Source organism: Odontesthes bonariensis, chromosome 17, assembly GCF_027942865.1.
Source record: "Odontesthes bonariensis isolate fOdoBon6 chromosome 17, fOdoBon6.hap1, whole genome shotgun sequence".
Taxonomy (NCBI): domain Eukaryota; kingdom Metazoa; phylum Chordata; class Actinopteri; order Atheriniformes; family Atherinopsidae; genus Odontesthes; species Odontesthes bonariensis.
The window spans coordinates 9739664-9763151 of record NC_134522.1 but is presented as its reverse complement, the minus strand read 5'-3'; the positions used below and the strand labels follow the sequence as shown (position 1 = coordinate 9763151).

Here is a 23488-nt window from a genome sequence, read left to right as displayed (position 1 = left end):
ACCTTCATCAGCAGCAGGCAGTTGGCCATGGAGTACATGACCCGACTGAGACGAGACCTCCACAGCTTTAGAGACGCTATAAACAGAAAGAGAAGTAGAAGGAAAAAGGAAAAATGAGCTCAATGATTTCATATTTTCATTCTACCTGCTTATTTGGATTTCCCTGTATTTCCTCCAAGTCTACACATCGCATCTATACACCTGGTTTATTTTAAGGTGAGATGGTGTAGAAGACACTGCAGCACCCTCCACTTTCCCCTTCTTCTCCTGTGGAACAGCCCGTTACTGTTCATTGCTGCATTGGTATGCGTTTGTGTGTGAGCCAAGGAGAAGAGCTAATCACTCAGTAGGGTTCTGATGTGTGAAGGCAAGGCCCCGCGTTATTGACTCAACTGTGTGGGTAAAAGGAGGACAAAACAGAGGACATAGCTTTTCTGCTGCTTTGTAAGGGCTGAGAAATTGGCTGAACTGAAGCAGCCTCATACGCTGGCATTTTTGTAAAGCAAATGTATATTTAGCTCACAATACATGACATGACCTTTTAATTTCCAAAACTGAATAAAAGATATATTGGAAAAGTTATCGGAAGCTGTAAGACCAACAGATACGAGACTGGACAGAAGAGGGGAGAAACGAGGAGCGTATGAAGTCAGGTTGTGCCGAGGTGTGACCACCAAAAAACCTCAGACAAAGGTGCCCACCCATTTCCCCAACCCAGCAGTGCAGATGTGAGTGGATTGGTAGGATTGATCTGTATTGATCTGCTTGGCGTGAAGAACTAGAGAAAGCATTTGATATTCAGCGAGAGTACCGGAGCGGCGAGGTGCTAAACACTTTTAGAGCACCGCATTGGTGTGCGGTTGAGGCTGAGTGTGTATGTGTGGCTGACGTATGCTGCAGTCCTGCACCAGGTGTGTGTGTTAACCATCGAGGCCCCTGACCTCACTCTCCTCCCACAGTGTGATGCAGTCTGGGACTGCAGCCAGGTCTGTAGCCAAATGTCTATGTGCGTGCTTACCTTCCCTGTTCTCCTGTGTTAGGGTGATCATGCTGCCGTCCTCAGCCAAGCCTTTCTCCAAGTTCTCCAGAATCTGTCCAGGCAGGGAGAGGATTTAGATTTCAGTGGGCAAGGTTGGCAGCATTGTATGAGAATCTGCATTTTCGACAACTCTAAAAATCCAACATTATTTAGCTGTTTGCAAAGATTGGATTTAAAAAGCAACTCGCAGGTTGACAATATCAGGGACTGAAAGTGTAGAAACATATAGGAAGCAATTGGATTTTAAAAAGTGTCCCTATGTGACTTACAATAACGTTAAAATAGCACAGCTCTGCAGTTACATAGCATAAGGGAGAACAAGTTCAACAATAAGAAATATGGATGCACACAGGAGTTTCGATACTTAAGAGATGAAAATGTAAATGAACATGCACGTAGGAGACAACAGCCCAACAATTATAAACCTGACAAAGAGCCAGGAAAAACCCGCGATCAGGGGAAATATTGTCCATCAGGAGTGGTCTGGTGACAGCCAATGGAGGGTGAGCTCCACTGGACAACTGAGCACATCGGCATCAATGAATTTAGCTGACGACTGCTAACATTTTCCCGGAGCTAGGAAGTGTTTTGACTGGATGCACCTTGTGCAGGTGAAGAGACAAGAATTTGCTGACATTTCTGCAACAAAAAAAAAAAATGCAACCGTGTGGGGGACTCATGTTGGACAAGAGGATTTTGTACCAGGAGATTTCCAGACTGGATGCAGAAGTCAGCAGAATCCTTTGAGAGTGATAACATGTACTAGTTCAAGCCATGCAGCTGGTTCTACTGCATATCTCCATCAGCACCAGGCTGATAGCACATCAGTGTTTAGGACCGGCAGATTACCAGAGATGGAAATTGTGTGCTAGCTAAACTTTTCTTTCTTTCTTGATTTGCCATCCCACTCTTGGTCCAATGTTTCTGGTAGCTTCATTGTACAGAGCGTAATGTAATTACCAGCCCATCAGCTGATCCTTGGATATTAGGTTCTGTTTTGTGTCCTGTTCAAAGCTCCAGCAGTAAACGACCACCTTTATTTATGTGATGGCAAACTTTACAACACTGTAAAAGCAGCATAATGTCACCAACACCGATGTGCTTCACTGGTTCATCTCACACCACAAAATAACGTCTCCCTGATGACTTATATGTCTCTTGATCCTGGTCTTTTCCTGGTTATTTGATGCCCCTATGGTGCCTGTGTATTTACATCCTCAATCTCTTAAAGCAACAAAACTCCTGTGTGGTTCCATATTTCTTATAGTTAAACACATTCTAGATCTTCATTGTGTTACAGAGCTGTGTTTATCTAAAGTTTCCCAAACTGATACTATAACATAATCAAATATTACTGCATTGCACATATAAAATAATCTTTTAAAAACGTTGTTCTTTCCAAATGTTTCGACATGTTTTAAGTCACCATGGTTGCTATAATGCAAGTGGCACTTTAAGGATTTCAAAGAACTAACGTGTGTCATTTATTGTGTGAACACTACAGTCGTGTGGAGGTTGTGCTCTGATATTTGTGTGTGTACTAACAGCATTGCAGACGGTTTTGAGAATGTGCAGGCGGTCCAGAGCCTCCTGAGGCTTGGCCAGGTACTGTGGAAGCTCAGCATGCAGCATCCGCATGGAGAAGGGCACCATCGAGCCTGGAAAAAAAACAAAAAAAAACAGGGAAGGATGGATAGAGGAAAATGTAGATGAGGGAGCAAAGGAAGAAAACGGGAGATGGAGGGAGAGGACGCATGAGGAACAGGCAACGACGGGGTGGGATGAGAACATAGCAGGAAAGTGTGGAAAAAAAGAGAAGGAAGGCAAAGAGACAGAAAGACACAGAGAGCAGAGATGAGAATTTAAACCCATCCACCCACACACAGACTGTACACAGCCCTGGAGGCAGGAACCTACAGATGGCATTGAGCTACGTATGGCTGCTTATTAAACCCTCTCATCTCGCTCTCTCAGTGTGCTGCACAGCTCCATCACTCAACTCTGCTTCATCCCTCTGTTTCTGCCTGCCATCATTCACTCTTTCTCACACACACACACACACACACACACACACACACACACACACACACACACACACACACACACACACACACACACACACACACACACACACACACACACATAAGCAAAAGCCTATGTTCAGGTGAGTCCCCAGGCTTTGATCAGGGTCTCTTTGATATTATCATCCGATCTGAAACTCAGCTTGCTAGTCCATCTTTGGTGGCTGCTTCTGTGTATATTCTATATTCTCTATCTGCTGGTGTTTTCTACCCTGACTGGACATATCGACTCCCATACTGTGCTGTGCTACATGATTTCATTATCATGAATATTATAATAGTTATTTTTTGGAATTAAGTGTTCGAGCAGAAGAATAAGAATCACAACACTGGACACACTTCCTGAAAATACATTTAAAGGTTCCTCGTGGAGGTTTTTCTTTATTAAAATGGATTTGCACAAATTTTGCAATGGCTTTTTCTGCAGAAGTAGAAACTGCTCCACCAAAAATACGGTACTGTTTGCTGTCAGTAGGGCCAACCTGTAAAATCTTGCCTTGTTAATTTATATTTCACATACCCAAATGCTAAACATACCTGCAGAGCACAAGTAAAATAGCATTTTTTTCCTAAAACAAGGTTCATCATTCGAAAATCTGATGCCTATGACAAAAATTTTTAACATCAAAACTTTGGCAAAATGTGTCTATTCAGAACAAAAATAGTTTAAATGTGCAGTAATGAGAGCAGAGGCAGTGCAGCAGGATCAGTAAACCAGTCCAGCATATGGTTCAATGGTGTTTATCTTGTTTCTTAACAGCATGACTCAGTTTCTCCCAGTAATGTCCAATTTTCCCTTTTTTCTTTGTCTCATTAATAACATTTGAACATTTTTACCAATGTTTTAGCCAAACAAAGGGTAAACAGTAACCTTGGTAACAGGCACAGGTAAGTCCAGGAAGACCTCACAAGATGGTGTTCCCAACACGCAAAGCCGCGTGATGTACCATCAAATTCTGTGCGACCACAAATAGTCGACTGAAGTGTTATTTCAGTGTTAGTTTACATATATGTTTACAGTAAAGAGTCAGTTTAAACGCCCAAAGATTACACATCTTAATCAATACAAACGAGAACCTAATTTAAACGTTAAGGATGCAAGCACATCGTGATGCCGACCCCTTGACTGAATAAAATGTGTCGTAAGCCGGCCAGTGATTAAATTCTCAGTTCCAGTTTAAGAAGATTGAACTAAAGATTATGATTTCAAAGTCAAAAACAGAGATATGGAAGGCTTTTTCCAACCACAACTTAAATGCAACCCGGAGAGATCAAAGACTGTTGACATGCTACTATTTTAGAGTTGTAGTAACAGACACCTCCTGGACTGTATTTCACTGACAAATGAGTGACTGACTTGGTTAAAGTAAAGTAACAAATTAAGTCAGTCAACAGATATCAAATGTCTTTTTTCTTCTGTGAAATGAAGTATCAGAAATACTTTAATTGTCTGGTCTTTTCTGAAATATATCTAGCTGAAGGTATCTAACCAATGTCACATTGTAGAAATACATGTTTCCCTAAAATAAAATAAAGAGGAAAATAAGATGAATGTTTGTTATACATAAAATACACACAGTGCATTTAGCTAAGAAACAAATGTAAATGGTCATGTGATTGTTGACAAGAATAGTGTATCTTTATTATTCCATTTATCTGTTTTACATTAATAATAGACAACCCCCCCAAGTGCTTAGTCGATCCCCATTCTTGGAAGACCGATACACGGTGCAGCCGCCTCTTAAGGCGTTCACAGAGGGTGATAGATAGTCGATGCAAGCGTTAGGCTACAGAAACGTTCGAATTCTGATGCCAGGCTACACAACTTTTGCCAGTTTGTCTCTGAGTATCTAGCAGGGCATAAAGCGTTTAATATTGAGCAATGGAAAGTCAATCGGTGCTTTCTTCAGAAGCCTGTGCAGTGTAGCTTCAATGTTGTTTTTTTTTTTTTTAAATGTATGAGTGTGTGTGTGCAGCTGTGTCTGTGCTACTGCCTTCACTGTGGTAGCCTGAGGGGCGAGGCAGATCCAAAGTAATGGGAATACATTAGAGAGCAATTCATGCAGTGTAAAAAGAAGAAAAACAAAACCAAAGAACTACTGGAGACAAGTAGGGTTGTTGGAGCTTCTCCACGATGCAGTCTGATACCAAGCTTCTGGCAGAAACTTTCCTTTGAATATTAAATAGGACAGTGATGGTACGCTTGTGCATCCAAAAAGTTGTGGGTAAAATGCTAAATCTTTTCAGAAAGGTTAATAACATATTGAACACTCAGGAGTTTTAAAGCAGTTTTTTTTTTTTTTTTTTAACATCGCTATTATTCAGCCTTCCATGGTCTCAACGAGGGAGTTTACAGAGCAGTTTTTGGACAAATGAAATATGAAAAATGCTGAATATGCTTGTGTGTTTGTGAACACATACCTCTCCTCCCAGGGTAAACAGTGGGGTAGTACTCATAGTAGAGATCTGGTTGATCCAGGTTGCCAAAGGGTTCAGACTCCAGTTCAGCATTTTGGAAGAGGTTTAACTTGGTGAGAAGAGCCAGCCTCACAAACCAGAGCTGGAACACACACACAAACACACACCTCCCTCTGTTTGTACAATGTCCAAACAATAATCAAAAGAGATAAAACATCTGCTCACAGCTGTATTGACTACAAGTGCTGCACATGTGTACACCTGTTTGTCTCCTGAGGCTCATGTAGTAATTAAAAAAAAATATTTGTTATCAAATGATAGCGTCAGGCTCAAATCCAAGCTACTGTCTGTTAACTAATTTATAACATCGTAAAATGACCGTGCAACATTTATACTGGTGCATATGATAAAGGTTTTTTGTTAGCAAAACCCAAAACATTAATGGCAAATTACACAATGCGCCCACATCTTCAGTGGGTGGCACGTCTGGACAAAAGGCAGGCCAGCTTAGACAGAAGCATGCTGTGGTATAATGTGCAGAATTTAGTTTGATATCGTGTTGCTGAACTAAGCAAAGCCTTCTCTGAAAAAGACGTCGCCTGTATGGCTAAACCAGTTTGCTTATTCAATATTTTCCCTGAGCTGAGAGTCTGTACTGCTCAGAAACATCATCAAGAAAAGGATTAGTGGAAACTGATGCTTTCTAATGAAGACTTTAAAAAAACTGAACATTTTCTGTTCATGTCCAGTCCCTCATGAGGACTGTTATGGCAGCAGTGATGACAAAGATGATATGACAGGATTATCATTATTGTTATTATTGCACTAGCTAATTGCATACTGTTTCAGGAATATCATATGTGGGAAAAAACGTCATTGTAGTTTTGTTTAAACACAAAAGACACTCTTCTTTTGTTGACTGCTCATTTACATCTAAACAAAAAGAAAACAATTAACTGATTGTCAGACCCGAAATAATCGGTGGAATGCTCTGCCATGCACTGTGCTTTGTGTACACTGAGAGCCCAACTTATCTACCGAGGTCATTTATCTCAAAGCTTTACAATTAATTGCTTCAAGTGAAAAACAACTTAACAGAACATGTTCAAATACAAGAAGTGTTAAATCTGGGCTTCGAAATGTGTTTAACAATGTAAAAGAAACCGAACATATGGCATGAGGCAACAACCTGGACAATTAACATAAAGTGAGACAATTCACAGAGAAAACCACAGGAGGGAGTGACCCTCGAAATGACATCATACTGGCATCCATTTTGGGTAGAACCTCAGAAATACTGGCATAAAATGTTCTCAAAAATACTAAAAATGCAAGACGGGACAATATTGCACCAAAACACAAATCTACACTGAATTATATCCGAGACAGTATTACAAACACATTAACTATGAAAAAGCACAAGTCAAATTTGACTTCTGTACCTCTAACATGAAATTCAACATGTTAAAAATAGAATGGATAAATAAATATATAAAAAGCAAATAAACAATCTGCATGAGATAAAAATCTAAGCAAAAAAAAAAAGACAAAAGAATGAACCTCGTAACTACAATATGGGGTATCAAATGAAATGCGAGAGGATTTAACATTCTTGGGTTCATTTTCAACTGAAAGTCCAAGGTATTTCATTTTCTACAGAGGACACATTGCATGACTGTGTAATACCAGACATGTCTTGGCTTCAACCACATTCACTCCCACAGAAACACAAAGATCGACTAGTTGAAAGACGAGGGAATAGATGGAAGGAGAGAAGTGACTGGCGTCCTACCTGCAGTGAGTCGGTGGTGTGGGAGGTTGGCTGACCGGCCTTACCGTATCCCTGACCGTGAGCGGTCAACAGCCGGCCCGTCAGATCCACTGCAGCCCGCCAGTTCTTACTGCTCTGCAAGGGAGACGAGACAAAACAAGTCTGAGTCCTGCCACACTGATTGATTGAATTACCACAAACACTTTGTAATGAGCAGTAAAATGCATCCTGACCTACTTGCCATTTTCCATTAGAAGCATTTTTTAAGTGTTTTCATACAACAGACGTACAAAAATTGTGGTTTATTACTGGCTCTAGTTTTTATGACATTAGCCATCATTTCCATCAGTTAGAACAGAGCATTCACCAAAGTCCTTAAAGTGATAGTTCGGAGTAGATTCACCCTAGGGTCATTTGAACCGTGACATCCAGCCAAGTAGCCCACCCGAAGTTTTTTCGATCTTGGCTGAACATCAGCTGAGTTACTGAGTTATCCCGAATAGCTTAGTACAAGCGCTAATGGACCCTGGCAGTATCTCCAAAATTACCACACTAAAATCACATGCCATGACACCAAACTTCTACAGTAGTACAAATATGGTCTGTACTCACAAAACGATGCATTTGGAAGTTTGAAAATAGTCCAGGAGTTTATCATTATCAACACAAACCTAATAGCTTCTCTGCTGCTAAAGCTGCGTCGACGTCACTTCCTTGATCTGGGAGCTTCAATGTAAGATGAGGGTTGATCTACTACTGTAGACAACAAAGTATATGCTATATTCTACATGATTTTTTATGAATTTTTATGTTGTAGAGTTGTGAATTTATTTTATCAATGGAGAAATTGAGCAGCTTTGCTTTGTTGTCTACAGTAGTAGATCAACCCTCATCTTACATTGAAGCTCCCAGATCAAGGAAGTGACGTCGACACGGCTTTAGCAGCAGAGAAGCTATTAGGCTTGTGTTGATAATAATAAACTCCTGGACTATGTACAAACTTCAAAATGCATCGTTTTGTGAGTACAGACCATATTTGTACTACTGTAGAAGTTTGGTTTCATGGCATGTGATTTTAGTGTGGTAATTTTGGAGATACTGCCAGGTTCCATTAGAGCTTGTACTAAGCTATTCGGGATAACTCAGTAACTCAGCTGATGTTCAGCCAAGATCGAAAAAACTTCGGGTGGGCTACTTGGCTGGATGTCACGGTTCAAATGACCCTAGGGCGAATCTACTCCGAACTATCACTTTAAGTTACAAAAGTGTTGCAACATCCAGCTGTAACCTGAGCTTCAAGGTTCAATCTTGACTTTGACAGCAACTGTTTCCCATCAGTCTTAACTCATGATCCACTCTTCTGCTTGGTCTGGAACATTTGGACAAACAAGACAGACCTAACATGTACCTACAAATGTAAATGTTTAAACTTTGCCTAAAGCTAATCAGATCTAAGGCTGCCCCCAAAAGCACTCAGAAAAAATCTTTAAATTCATTCAGTTTTTAGAAAACATTTCAACCCTGACCAATGTCAACAGTAAAACTGGATTAATAAACAAAGTAAATGGTAATTATATCAGTAACATGAGTCAGAAGGACAGAGAGGGTGGGATAAGTGTTGCTCAACTTAAAATCACAAATAATTTGAGGATTTTATCATCGATGGTACAAAATCCAGAATCCAGCAATAAGTCTAAACTCAATGAAAGAGACGAGGTTGAAAACCAAAACTGAATGGTCATGATCTACAAGGTCTTTTATTCTGTAGCAGAAATAACCAATTGGGCTCAGCAACACTTTTACGAATCACTGTTCATCACTGTATTCACATATGAAGTTAAAACTCTTCCATGCAAAGATAAAACACACAATAAAGATCCAGAAAACCACAGCCTTCTGTGAGCCTGAGCTCATTTCAGATGGACAGAGATGAAATGAAGATTTTTTTTAAATTCTTTTTGGAAACCGTGGATGTTGTGAACTGCAAGTTAAAGAGGAGAGGAACCATTCTGCTTATGAGCAGAACAGTTTAAAAGCCACAGCAAGGAGGTGTATTAATGCTGGGAAGGCTTCGTCATCACTGATGAGATGACGTAACACGCACGTAAACATGCTGATATGATTTATTTCTTAATGCTGAAAATACCCACGCTGCCACAGTATACCTGGGAGTGATGACGCACAGTCACAATGATTCATAAGTGCCTAAAATCTAAATTTACACAGTGTTTTTTTCTTTTAAAGAAAAAAAAAGAGACAGATATTGTTTTCTGGAAGACCTCAGAATACTGAGATGTTTTGAGACATTCGAGAATAATCTGTAATACTCTTTTGGCTTGGCTTCTCGTAGTGAAGCAGAATTAAAGGCATGGTTAGTAATCCTGTTCTGAAACACATTTTGTAATACTGGGTGAAATGGTCCGTCTATCCTGAGAGTAATCTATACATGATGTATTTCGAAAAAGGGCCGAAAATAATCAGACCTCTGTGGCAGATGCAGGACTGACAAAAAGCTGACCAATCCAAACTCCTCGGGCCGAGGATACAAAAATCCAGGATACAATAAAACTCACTTATTCTGAAAAAACAGTGGAAGAATTAACGACAAAATGATAAAAATGATGAATTATTTCATTTTTCCTCTTTTCCACATCATCTCAACTTTCTCCGATTAAGTGTCTGCATCAATAGGCAGGACCAGTATCGACACCTCTAAAGTTCCTAACAATGTCCACCTCTGCATCTAAAGCTGCGAAAGAGAAGTCACTGCATATGAAATGAAGCAGGTGCGTAAATGCACACTGATAAGGACAAAGTAGTCACACATACAAACATGCAGATATTAGCAGCATCTGCTTCCACAGGAGGTGGTGCGATAGGTAAAAGGGGGGACAGAGGAGGGGGGCTGTAGACTAACCCCACCCCATCAACACACATGACAAGGTCGGCTCGCCGATCGGATCCTAAGTGCTGGGCCATTCATCACAGCCAGGAAGCTAATTAGATGAGAGAGGGAGCGAGGGGGTAACTTTTTCAGCTCATTTTTATTGCTCGACTCATCACTGTTTTCTCTGCTGTTCTCTTTTGTAGTTGCCCTCTCCTCCTTCTTCATCTTTTCCCAGCATGCTACCTTTCTCTCCATCTCGTCATCTTTTCTTTACTTTCCCACCATCTCCTTCCTCCCCTTCATCTGACTATCAATTTCGCACTCCCTTCTCTTCCTGCCATCATTGTTTCCTCATATTTTGCTCCTTACTCATCACACCCTCCTCTCCTCTCCATCTCTGTGCCAGTAGCTGCGCTGCCTCTGAATCTTCATTAGGGGGGGAAATGAAGCTGAAAACGAGGAGGCAGCCTGGATGGCCAAAAGCAGCTGCAGTCACTCACACACACACACACACACACACACACACACACACACACACGCACACGCACATGCACACACACGCACACACACACCCTGCAGTAGTCCACCGCTGCCCTGCCATAGGGTGTAAAAAGAAGACAGGTGTGTGAATAAGTGTCTACGTGTTACTGGGATATGGGATGAGTTGAGTGTTATACAATAGCTGCATTCCTCTACACACAAAGTTAACACAGAGCACAAATGAAGAAAGATTTTAGCTGAGGATAAGCAGGATATGAATGGACAAAATCAGGTCCACGTCAAAGAGTGCAACTGTCAAAGTTGATCATAGTGGAAGGGGAAAAACAACGCAGGAACTCTGAGGGAAAAGTCTGAAAGAAGAAATAAAAAGGAGCAGTGGGTAGCAGAGCGGAAAGCAAAAGATGAAGAGAGGGGAGCCGAGGGCCAAGGGAGCCACAGAAAAACCCAGCAAGGAGCCGAAAGTGAACTCCTGCTCAGCCCTGACGTAACAATGAAGCATCACTGCTACACATAACTTCGTGCCCTGGTATTATCTCACACCAACCCATGATTTAAGGTCTTGAACCAAACCAAACATTAGCGATACAGAGGAGCTGTGATTTGAGTAGTCAGCACAGGGCTGTGTTGTTCAAGTGGCAAGGTGAGAGGTCAGTATTCAGTTAAAGATGTGATGTGAGCATCCTCGAGTGAGATAATAACAGACATCTGAGCCTCACTGCAATTTAAAAACGGTGACGACTGAGGTCCGACCCCACTGATGGAAAAAGTATGAGAACAATCACAGACGGACTGACTCAACATGCTAATCTAACATTTAGAACAAACAGGGTCTTGACTCCAACTGCCAGCATTCATTACTACATTGGAAATACTATATCTTATTCCACTATTCCATCTTTTCAATATTACACTTGTCCACTTTTAACTGTTTCAGGTCAAATTCACCAAGCTGACCTTCTCTATTGTGGTCCTGCATGTTAACAGGAAATCATCAAAGTGTTAACGACTCCTCATAGTCCCAATAGCTTGAATTCAACCAAAAGTCCCTTTATTCCGTGGGACAATTTCTAAGCAACTAAAAGGATACCCGACTGTGGATTTAAGTGTCCCTCCTGCAAATCAATTCCTGGGGAAATTAGGTAAAATATTTTACAGACTCACTGCCGCAGGTTGCCAAAGCACAAAAATCTGTGCTGATGTGTGGCCGTTTTCATTTGTGCTTTCGAACGTAACTGTTGTCAAACAATCACCTTTCATTCCTCTGATTCACTGCTTCCACTCATTAACCTAACATTTGTCTCTCATCCAATCACTGAGCTGGTCACGAATCACAGTAATAACTATTTCTGAGGTAGAACAGGAGCTAAAGTGTAGACTGACCATGAGGTGACCAAATAAGAAAGGCATAAAACAGAAGCCCGGAGTACTTCATCCATCGGAATATTTTAAACTACACTGGTTACTCTCGGAGGTCCTGTCTACACAAACACGGATATTTTGCAAAACAAACTGAATTATTGTTTGCAGCTCTCATCCGCATGCAAACAGTGTTTTTCTTTAAGAACTTAATGCATCCTTGTTTGAATGATGAACACGGGTTTTGGCCATCTCAGCCTACTTTCGCCACAGGAGAATCAGCACATGCTCAGAATGCTCTTTGCTTGTGTTCTCATGCGCTGTTACTGTAGACTCAATCACCACCGGCACGATTATCATTTGTGGGAATATCTGCATTCTTGTCTGGAAAGAGATTTTTTGGCTCAAATGGAGGGGGAAAATACCCATTTAAAATGAAATATCCAGAGCAGTTTAGATGAAGTCCTTTCAGGGATATTTTTTGGGTTAAATATGTCATCTGTGCTTTAAATCTCTTATCCCTGTGGTGGAGATGTAGGGGTTCAGAGACAAGGAACCACCCACAAATCCCTAGCTACTAGATCAGGGTGGTATACTGACTTTTAATTAAATTTTATGTGCACTTGCCTCCACCTACTCCTTAATATCATGTTGCTTTAACAAGAAGAATGACCAGTAGTTGCAATTTAAAGAAAATACTTTAGTAACGCAGTTGATGCAAAAAAAAAAAAAAAAAAATCTTTATTTCTTACTGCATAAATTTTTATATTTTACTGCTGAAATAGTAAAATCTGCCATTACAGAGCTCAATGAAATGCTACCATTTTAGTCCTCCCGTCTTAATACAGACACACAACATTAATTCAAATAAATGCTCATCGGTTTTTAGTAAGCAGCCAGACTTAGCGACTTTTAGACTTCTTTCGAGCCTTTTGGTATGTTTTTTTCAAACCTTTCAGCCAACATTAATTTGTGTAAGAGGAGCACCACGACAATTGATGTGAATGTGAGTGCAAGAGAGGAAAATTAAGGAATTCTGCTGCTTGTAATGTAAAAATAATGAGTGAATATTTGAGTACAGGCAAAAAGTTAATGGCAAAGTACTGAGTGGGGAGGTTTTAATTTGATTAGTCTTTAAATATTTTAACATAATACTTTCATTCAAATGAGTTAAAACTCAAAATTTAATCCAATTTGTATGAAATACTGATATATATTGCACGTTGCCTTTCATTCATATTGCCAAGAAAGAAGGAGATATGAATTTTGGTTCATATCGCTCAACACTGATATCTTGGCAATACAGCCAATGGAGAAGATTTCATCAAACACTAAAAATGTTTACATCATGGTGATAATGATAGTTCCACTTATTTCTACCTGTCAACAAATTCCATCATGTGTACAAACCATAATGTCACTGCCCAAGTTTGAATGGTTTCAATTAACGCAGAACGGGTGGTGGGGTGAAAAGAATAAAGACAATAGGCTGCTGGTGATTAATAATTTAGCTCAGCTCAAATGACTATGCAATAATGCCTAATCAGATTCACCCAAAATTAAATGAGGAGGCATTACCATGGTGATTTATTGCCAGTGATATTAAACAAGGAGTTCAATATAAAGACTTAGTGACAGACGTGTGTGTTGGGATGCTTATGCATGTCTCTGGTGTGATAGTGCTGAAAGGCCATTTTTGTGCTTGTTTTAGAGAATGCTGCACACCTGCATAACAAAGACGCCAACAGATATGAGCTAATAGAGCGATATGGTGGCATTTAAGATGGCTTTTAGAGCAGGCAACTAAAACCAAAGTTTAACAGAAGAGGTTAAACTAAACTGCCCACACCAAGCAAAACAGTTGAGGCAGAACAATTTGGACAGCAGCTACCTATAAATGTCTTTCATTTACATGTGAGTACATGCTTTGAATATGTTCAGTTCTACAGAAAAAAAGTTAGTTCTAATTAACAAGTTTGACTGACTGCAATGCTTCATTCAAACTCATACTGACATACTCGCCCCCACCCAGATTAATATGTGTAGTAAAAATGTGCACACACCAGCTCCTCTGTCTCTCCCTCAGACACACAAAAACGTACACATAATTAGTCTCATCGTGAGTTTAAAAGGGGTGATGCTTCTTAATTGTGTTGAAGATCGGAAGTTCAGTGTGTCTATCCTTTGGTGAGTTGGAAAAAAAAAAAGTCCTGCATCACAAAGCCTGACGAACAAACGAACGCCCACTTGTTCTCTCGCAAGACCCAAAGCCTCCAGGCGAATAAAACTTAAAAGGGCTTCATCGCATCAGCTCTGGTTAACACAGGGAGCTCCAGTGTTACTTCAATTAAGCCCCTGCATTTTGTATTACACAGAGGGTATGAGGAAAATACCATAATAAGCTAAAAGAGTACGCCAGTCATTGCAGTGGTGGCTAAATTTACTTTGATGTGTCTGTTGTTGGTCTGCGGAAACTTGAACCAGGGGACAGATATTGCCCCCCAGCTGAGGGATGCTATCCACGGCCACTGTGCTGATATGAACTTCACACAGCAGCCATTTTGTCTCCCATAGGCAATTTCTTGGACTCTTCAAACAGTATCACAGACTAGAGCAGACAAAGTAACATAATATATCATGCGAATACACTGTGTTTGCTCATAGCTTGTAAGAGAACTCCCAATAATACTCCCAAAGATGGCTCAACACAGCTTCAAGTTCTCAGTGACGCTCCTCTGGGTAATATCCACCACTGATTGACTAGTGGGCTACAGGATAGCATTTGATGGTTTGCTTGTCAACAACAACAGCATGTCTCCTTTCCCTAAGAGAGTTCTTCTGAGGAAAGCAGTCGAGTTCTGTCAGGCCTGATCCACAACCAAAAGCTCCCAAAGTACACAATCCAACGACTAATGTGGAATCTAAGCTGATGAGCTATCATTTCCGTTGGTTCTATTTAATTGAATGACTTAGTACTTAGCTCTGCCCGACATCTAAGTACGTAAAATGTTCATTCTGTAAAATTTTAGTTTACATATCACCTCACGCGCATCAACTTTTTTAAAAACAGCAAAAAAAATCTAATCAATGAACAAAAAAGTAAAAAGTGAAATCGCATAAGTTTGTTGAAATTTTGCTGCTTCCATGTGTATTTTCAAACTGCACCAAAGGCAGTTTGAATGGAAACATGACTGACACCAATAGGCCAAAATGGGAATATGTTCAGCATTCAGTTTGAAGATACCGCACACTCTTGTCCATCATGCTGAATTTATTGTACAAACAACGTTTCGGCCAGTGTGGCCTTTCTCAAGTTTTTACAAAAGTTTTTACACAAGCAAAGTGAAAACACCTCTTATAAATTGTCCTCTAGTATGTGATTGGTTTATTCCTTTTGGTTTAAATGTGGAATTTGAACTGAAATGTTTTCTCTAACTAGACTCATTGTTACTCTGCAGGTCTGGACTCTTTTGATGGGTTGACAGGGTGATACAATGCTTTTTATGACGGCCCCTAGTGGCCTGATTTAAACATTGCAAGTATTGTCTTTATATTATTTTGTCTTCCCACCCTGGGACTATATTGTATATAGACCACTAGGTATTTGGATCTTTTGCACTCACAGGGGCTGGTGTATTATTATGTTTATGTTTTTCTTTTTTCTTTCAATACTTATAAATTGTCTAAACCTATTACCTGTCCTCTACCTGTCCTTTTGACACTATTTGCCAATGTAAACATATGTGATTGATTAATGTGTGACGAGACTCCACCTTGATTGGCAGGTGTCATGGGACTAATTAACTGATTGTTGTCAACCAATCACATACTAGAGGACAATTTATAAGAGGTGTTTTCACTTTGCTTGTGTAAAAACTTTTGTAAAAACTTGAGAAAGGCCACACTGGCCGAAACGTTGTTTGTACAATAAATTCAGCATGATGGACAAGAGTGTGCGGTATCTTCCCCTTTGAAGTGAACTAGTACCCGCTACCTGCACCTCGAAACTTCTGGTGTGCGTTGGTTTCTTCCTCCTAAAACAGCATTCAGTTTGAAACATACCTGCAAAGTGATCTCTGCTAGAAAGGTAAACATTGTGATCATTTGTTGTTTCGCTCATAAGTCTTACCCCTACATTACATGATAAAGTACAGCACGGCTCTTCAATGCTTTGGTTTCCGCAGCAGACAGTACCCCCTCAACATGGGCAGAGGTGTGTGTGAAGCTCAGCAACACAGGCAAGACAACTTTGTTGTGTGTGTTCATTACATTCCACTGAATTAGCAGAGAATTTTACTTAAAGCACCTTACAAGTGAGAAGTATAACATGGTTATTAGACTGAACGTGTTTGCCACAGCCTTTTGGTTCAAAAGGCTTTGAATATCTTTTGGGAGTGATCCTAACACCTGGGCACTACGAGCTCAACTCGTCCATAAATCCATACTTACAGTTAACAAACATTCGCTTGGATTTATACACACAATACATATAACACACATACAAGAAATATGCAAACTGTGCACACAAATGGGATAAACATGCTTTATGTTGTTAACTGCGTGCTGTACTTTCATACAGCTTCATATAAGCATGTTAAAACACAGCCGCATGCCTATATGAGTTTAACCCCAAACGGGTCAGATACCACATCAGTGAAGCAGCAAACCTGCCCCTGTCAGTTAGTATGGGCTTAAGAGTTACCACACGCAGTAATGTTGTGCCAGAGGAACAACAGAGAAGCTCTGGTTGGAAGTGCCATAAACCAGCAGAGTGGCAGTGACATACCACTAAGGATGCTCCTAAAACAAGAAACGCATCTCCCAAGTCATCTCTATCAGTGTCGCTCCCGAGATGTAATGAACTGGAATTATCCTCTACTGTATGTTGGCAGACCGACAAGAGGAACTCCATCTGCACTTTTTCAAGAAGAAGCATTTGGCTGCAGCCAAAACAAACAGTGCAAGGTGAGAAAAACTTCCACTAAGGTTTAAAGATGCCCTTCAGAGCGACAAAAGCTGACGTGGCATTCCGCAGACCTCGGCTTGTGAGTGTAACTGGTGGCGGAAATGACAGCTATGTAGAAAGGTTATGATAATGACAAGTAAAGGTTACAGCACTGATATCAAAGTGCGACGCAGCAGCTGGGTCGTTGGAGTGATTATAGGGGTGTGTCTGTCTGACCCAACCAAGGTGGGTCTCTCACAGCGACACACATACATGCACGCTGGCCTGCGGCCCAGACGGCATCACACTGTGGGAGGAAAGGGAGGTTAGACTCTCCGGTGCGTAGTACACAGGGAAGAAAGTGAGAGACAGAGATGAAGGGGAAGGAGGGAAAAAAGGAGAAGAGGAAGAGAGAAGGGGGTGATTGCTAATGAGAGAGACAGATGAGGCCAGCCCAGGGTGGTGCTGAGCTGGAGACGAGCTCACTGCTGAACACACAACAGCAGGGACAAGAGAGGAGATGGAGGTCACCGAGAAGACAAAGGGAGAAGTTGCAGACCAAACTGCACGAATTATCCAACGTTATGAAAAACAACAGTTTCTGAAACGTATACTTCTTCCGATTTCCAAAGAACAAAACAGACAACATAATTTATTTTTTATCAATTATATCAGTAACTGGTGATAACGACAAAGTAAAAAAAGAATGTCATCGGGGAGAGTTTTTTGGCTAGAGGACAGGGAAGTGGGCAGAGAGGAGGCTCCGTCAGGGGCCACTAGGCCCTCAGTGAGCGCTTAATGTACTCTTAAAAAAGATCTAGTTGTAATGTTATCTTGCAAATTCCTGATTTAAACTAAGTTCATTTTGTGCGGATATGTGAAGGCTAAATTGAAAGGAGGCGGTTTATAATAACTTTGCTCTTTATCGCTAAGAAGACAACTGAATGTGTTCAGGTATTTGATAGGTGGGCCCTCTGTAGAATTAAAGAAGGCACATAATAGTAATGCATCTATTTAAAATTACAGGTAAATTGACCAATCATGTCTTTTCCTTAAAAAGGTCAGATATGTGACAAGTTCCGCCTGCTGTGGGAGGATGAATAAGATTGAATAAGTTTTAACTGGAGAACGGCTCAAAAAAGAAAACAGTAGCCAGCTCGTCTGCTGCTCAGGACAGCAGCAAACAGGAAGCATGTTTACATGGCATCGCAAAAAACTCAACTTCTGCATTGCATGTAAAGATGTTAGTCTGATCGAAATAGTACGAAATCAAACTTATCCAGACTGGACTAACGAACCCAGATAATATCGCTGGGGCTTGAATCACTCCAGCATACATATGCTCACCTAAACTCAAATGGGCAAAAGGGTTTTGTACTAGCTCCAAACTTCCATCTTTTTGCATCTTTTGTGAAAACGTAAAGTGCATATCGATACAGCTGAATTCCCAATAAAGCTGCACTCATTCATATTTCTTTTTTCAGACTACATGGCAATTTGTCATCACTTAGAGCATTTCCAGACTGTCACCCTGCTCTAATAAAATCCTAATTTTATAACCACAGCATCATCGGGAAAAAAAACAAAATCACCATTCAAGACGAAGTTTGTGCAGTGAATTCAGCTATCTGCATCATGAAATCCCGCAGAGACAGTTTAAGGCAGCAGAATCCGTTGAATGTTCTCTCCCACAGTCCACTGTGTCTGACATACTTTAGTCAGTAACTTGATTCCCCTCCATGCATTTATACTAGAACAAGGACATTGGTTCAGTTGGCCCGGCCCAGTCGAGCTGTAACAGTAGGTTGTTCATGTAACCGTGCTGATTGAGGATGTGGCCAATTTATTAGCTGTGGAGCTCTCAACATTAACATCTGAAGAAAACCCCTGACAGAGCTGAATTTGGTGCGGAAAATCAAAGGAATTGTGAGACATTCCGACTCCACCAGCTCTGCACGACACTCCAGGATGACAGGCTCAGCTGAAGCGTAACAATGTTGCCACTGGGATTGTTTGCTGTTTGGAAATATAGATTTCCCACTAAAACAGTTAATCCAAGTCAGCCCATTGTCACTAGCTTTCAAGTAACGCCATCATTAAACTGTAAGTCATTGAAATTTCCACGTGCTGGCATGCCAGATGCTTTTATTCTGATTGCTGCATCCACTACGGTGAAGCCGGTGTTAAAAACAGCCATTACACTAAATCAGTGACTGAAATACCACGTTCATCTTGCACCTTTACCCAAATTGACCAAATAAAACATTTTCTTAACGAAACATGACTCGCATTTAATAAGCTGCTGTTCCAATCTAATATAATTCATCAGTCAAGATTCTACTTCTTTATATGTGATCACTGGTCTCTGGTGCTTGGCTTGTGCTCTCATAATGTGTAAATTTAGATGTAATCCTGCTATGTATCACCTTTCAGCTCCTGAGTATACACATAACTCGCACGATGGTGTGATCATAGGATTTGGCCATTTTTGTTTTTGGTAATACCACAGTTTCCAAATCAAACTGCCAGACTGAAAGGGAACATTTGCTGTTGGACAATTATATGAAAGAAGAGTAGCGAGGGTTTATTTATTCCCTTATGTTCATTTTTCCTCCAATGAGCAAACGAGATTCAGAGGACAGAGGTCTGGAAGTCGTGGTTCACGACTGACTCAGATAATACTGCTTATATGGATATAGTCTGACACTATAATAGATAGCTTGATACATCGCTGTGGTAGACCAGTAATGCTCGGACAACCAAGGATTGGGAGAAACTGAGACTCAAAGGAAAAAAAGTCCAGCTATTTTCATTTTCCTTTCGATAATCACGATGCACAAAATAAGATCATACTGGAAGATTTGTCCAAAACACAAGTTCTTTTTAAAGATCTGCAGTGGAAAACTACGGTTAGGCTTTTTATAGTAATTTTGGAGCAGTGGCTTCTTCCTTGCTGAACATCCTTTCAGATTAAGTTGATATTGGACTTGTTTTATAATTATATATTTTTCCCCCTCTTCTGTTGGGCATCTTCTCAAGGTCCTTGGGAATCCTTTGCACTTTTCGCACTAAATAAGTCAGATTTTTAAGGCAAATTTATATCTCAAGAGATTAATCTCTGAATTGTAAAACAGTGGTAGAGTCTGCCTGGCCACAGCATGCGAAGTTATATCAGAGAGCAGCACTAAATGTGCTTCTTTGAGCTTAGTGGCAGCTACTACCACTATGAGAATTACCGATGTCCTGATTCACCACATGGCAAAGAGACAAAAAGAGGGGAAATCCAGATTCCTCTCATTGTTTTACGTGTTTTGAGTGTCATTAGCGTTTACTTATATCCTATGAGACCATGTATGCATGAGCAAAGGGTGCATGTGTGGTGGCAGTGGGTGCAGTCACACTCTGACTCTGCAGTGTGACTCATCTGCCAGCTCATAGCAGGGCTCAGCGACAGAAGGGTGCCACAGCAGAATGCAGCTCAGTGAACTCAGGACTAGTCCCACCCAAGGAAAAGGACATGAACAAAGGGAATTCAATACTGAACACATCAAAACAATAGCATAATGTGTTTAAACTATGTAAAGAGATACCAGTACATGTTGGCGATACTCCTGGCAAGGTTGGCGGTTCGATTCCCAGTCAAAAGGATTGGTGAAACTGACAGCTGGAGGGGTGTCAGTCCACTTCCTTGTCACGGCCGAGGTGCCCTTGAGCAAGGCACCGTACCCCCATGCCATGAATGGCTGCCCACCGCTCCAGTGTATGGCATCTGTCTCTATGAGTGTGTGACCCTGTGCATGAGTGTGTCAACAGGTGCCAACCTGGGTGGTTAAAAGCGGAGTGTGTTTGCATGTATGCATGACAATAAATCTGATCTTAATCTTAATCTGGCATGCATATAAGCACACACAGGAAATACAAGACTCACACATGGGAGGTAAAGAATCCTCCCATGTTTCTATAGAATGTAATTGATCAGCTCTTGATGGCCACTAACTTTCTGACATCTTCCCTTCCCTGTCCGTATGAATAAGTGCATGTGTGGGTGTCTGTTCTGCTTGCTTGTGCACACCCTCTCATTTTATCAGTATTAAACTCTCCACCCAGCTCAGCGAGCTACATCACCTACGACAGCTTTGATGAATGGGTTCGTTTGATCTTAGAAGTTTAGAAATTTCACAATTTATTGTCAAGTAAATTTGACGGGGAGGGCCGATGGTGTCTGATCCATTTGTCAATGAGAGGGACTCAGTCCTCCATTATTGTATCAGTGAATTCACAAAAAAAGCACTCACATAAGCTTCTGATAGGGGGGCAGGGATTTCTGCTTTTAGAGTGTTTGTTCTTTCGCTCAATGCTCTGCCTTGAAGTCTCTGTGTTGGCAATCATCTGCCTTGTTGAGCTGCTTTTGAACAAGATGCTAACACTAAAACACTGCCAAGAGAACTGGTCTGCTGCTTGCTCTGACCTTTGGGTTTCCCAAACAAAGCAGAATTACTCTCCAAGGATAACAAGTATCACATGTTAAGTGTTCAGCTAGGTCTCTTGTGTTAAGATGCTATAATTTGCCAGAGGAGGTTTATAGCACACTGCTCTCACTGTGTCCAAGTATTCATGAAAGAAAATCCAAGGTTTTTCTAGAGATTAGTAATTCAGCTCGGGATCAAATGTAAAGCCATGGAGTAAAACAAAAGAAAAAAATCTTTGTCTTACGTATCCACATGTCTTGGATTGAAGTTTTGCATTCAGCAGTCCAGAGTCCAGCTATTGTTTTAGTTCCTATATCTGATATTTGTGGGCACGGATATTCTAGAGGGAATTTAAAATTCTACAGTTGTTTTTGTTTAGCAAGCAGTAACAAGTTTATTTCTCTGCCAATGCAGGAGCTGAAGCATGCAATTGTTGCTGTTTGTTCAGAGCTTTTTTGTATCTCAGCAGTAAGAGACATAGAGGAAATAGACCTATATGTGATGAAATCTATGCCAAACTAATATATCTGAAACGCAAATATGATGGAGCAAAAGCAAATAGAGTAGCATTAGACAAAGATGAATGTCAACTAACACAGAACCCTTTGGAGGCTGTTCACCTTCTATAATTGACTAATAACTTTTAACAAATTCCTGGACAACTTACTAAAATCATCCATCAATCCTTTTTCTATACCCGCCTAATCCGACGCAGGGTGACGGCGGGAGGACTGGAGACTATCCCAGCTTTGGCAGGGTACACCGATGGGTCGCCAGATCACTAATTACCCTCACATGCATCATTTTTGGATGAAGGGAGGAAGCCAGAGTATCTTGGGAGAATGGGGAGTGCATGCAAACACAGAAGGGTCCCAGCTGAGATTGGAACCAGGAACCTTTTTGCTGTGAAGCAACAGTGCGAACCACCACGCAACCGTAAAGCCTTAACCAAAAACCAACCATCGATATTTTTTTTGCCATTTGTGGATTCAAAGGCTGCCAACTTTCACATTAGGTTCCTCTATATAAAATAATACCAAAGAGTCCGGCACACAGCAGCCTTCCACATTCTCAGGTGTAGCCTGCCCCTGTTTATGCTTAGGGCCAGGTGAGGCCCTCCTCTGCCTCTGCATCTCTTTTTCTTTGCTCATCAGTCTTTGACATCTCTGCTGTAGGCTTGAGTTACTTTTCTGACTCGCCATCTCTCCCTTTCATTTGCAGAATGCTTCAGAGAGACACCCACACCAATCAGCGACAGCATATGATCCTTTTACTCTCACACATACATACACTCACTCACCTACACCATATATTGCAGTTGACTGAAAGCTGAAAGTACCAGCTTGTGTGTGTTTATATATACACCAAGTCCAGAAGGCCCTTGAAATATGCACAGCAGTCCCATGCATAATACATGGGCACAGCAGGAGAAAAGAACTTGTGAGCCGAGTGGATCTCCGCCTCTCCATCTCCTCACTCCACCCCTCCCGTCCTCCTCTCTGCTTTCTACTCACAACACTTTCTGTTGCTGTGCATGTGTCTTCAATAACAACCGTCTCTCAGGGTCATTTGTGGGTCAAAAATTGTGTGATGGAGGGAACGCATGAAGGCCAGGTAGAAAGATAGATTGATGGCAACAGGAAATAGAACGAGGTGAGACCGCACAGTCACACAGAAAGACACATTTTTATGCTTGGTGGGCAAAGAAATATAATCCGAAGAGAAAGGAGACAAATGATTCAGTGTTTTCACTCAGCTGAGACCAAAGCAGCTGGCAGTTTCAACAGGATCACTAACTTTACAGGCTGACTGTCAAAAGGTCAGACGATCTGCAGACGCCACAGAATGCTGAGGCAACATACCTGTAGGCTTGTCTTTTAACTTCAGAAAGTGAGGTGCAGCTCTTAGAAAGCAACTGCTCTTGAGTGGTGCTTTTTAGCTGTTATTTTTAGATTTGTTGAGTAGCCTTATGCAAGACTTACAAATGCATCAAGTGAAACCTCTTTAATAGATAGGCTTAA

General features: G+C 41.0%; 1 protein-coding gene across 2 annotated transcripts in view; it reads right to left on the bottom strand.

Moving 5' to 3' along the window:
• The window catches only part of trappc12 (trafficking protein particle complex subunit 12), a 38568-nt gene that overhangs the window by 11157 nt on the left and 3923 nt on the right, over positions 1 to 23488 (bottom strand). For both annotated transcript variants that reach the window (XM_075487995.1, XM_075487994.1), the window contains exons 4-8: positions 7331 to 7444; positions 5542 to 5680; positions 2585 to 2697; positions 1019 to 1091; positions 3 to 76 (exon numbers count right to left, since the gene is read on the bottom strand). In XM_075487995.1, coding sequence (XP_075344110.1) covers positions 3 to 76; positions 1019 to 1091; positions 2585 to 2697; positions 5542 to 5680; positions 7331 to 7444 — 513 coding nt within the window. The remainder of the gene's footprint in view (positions 1 to 2; positions 77 to 1018; positions 1092 to 2584; positions 2698 to 5541; positions 5681 to 7330; positions 7445 to 23488) is intronic.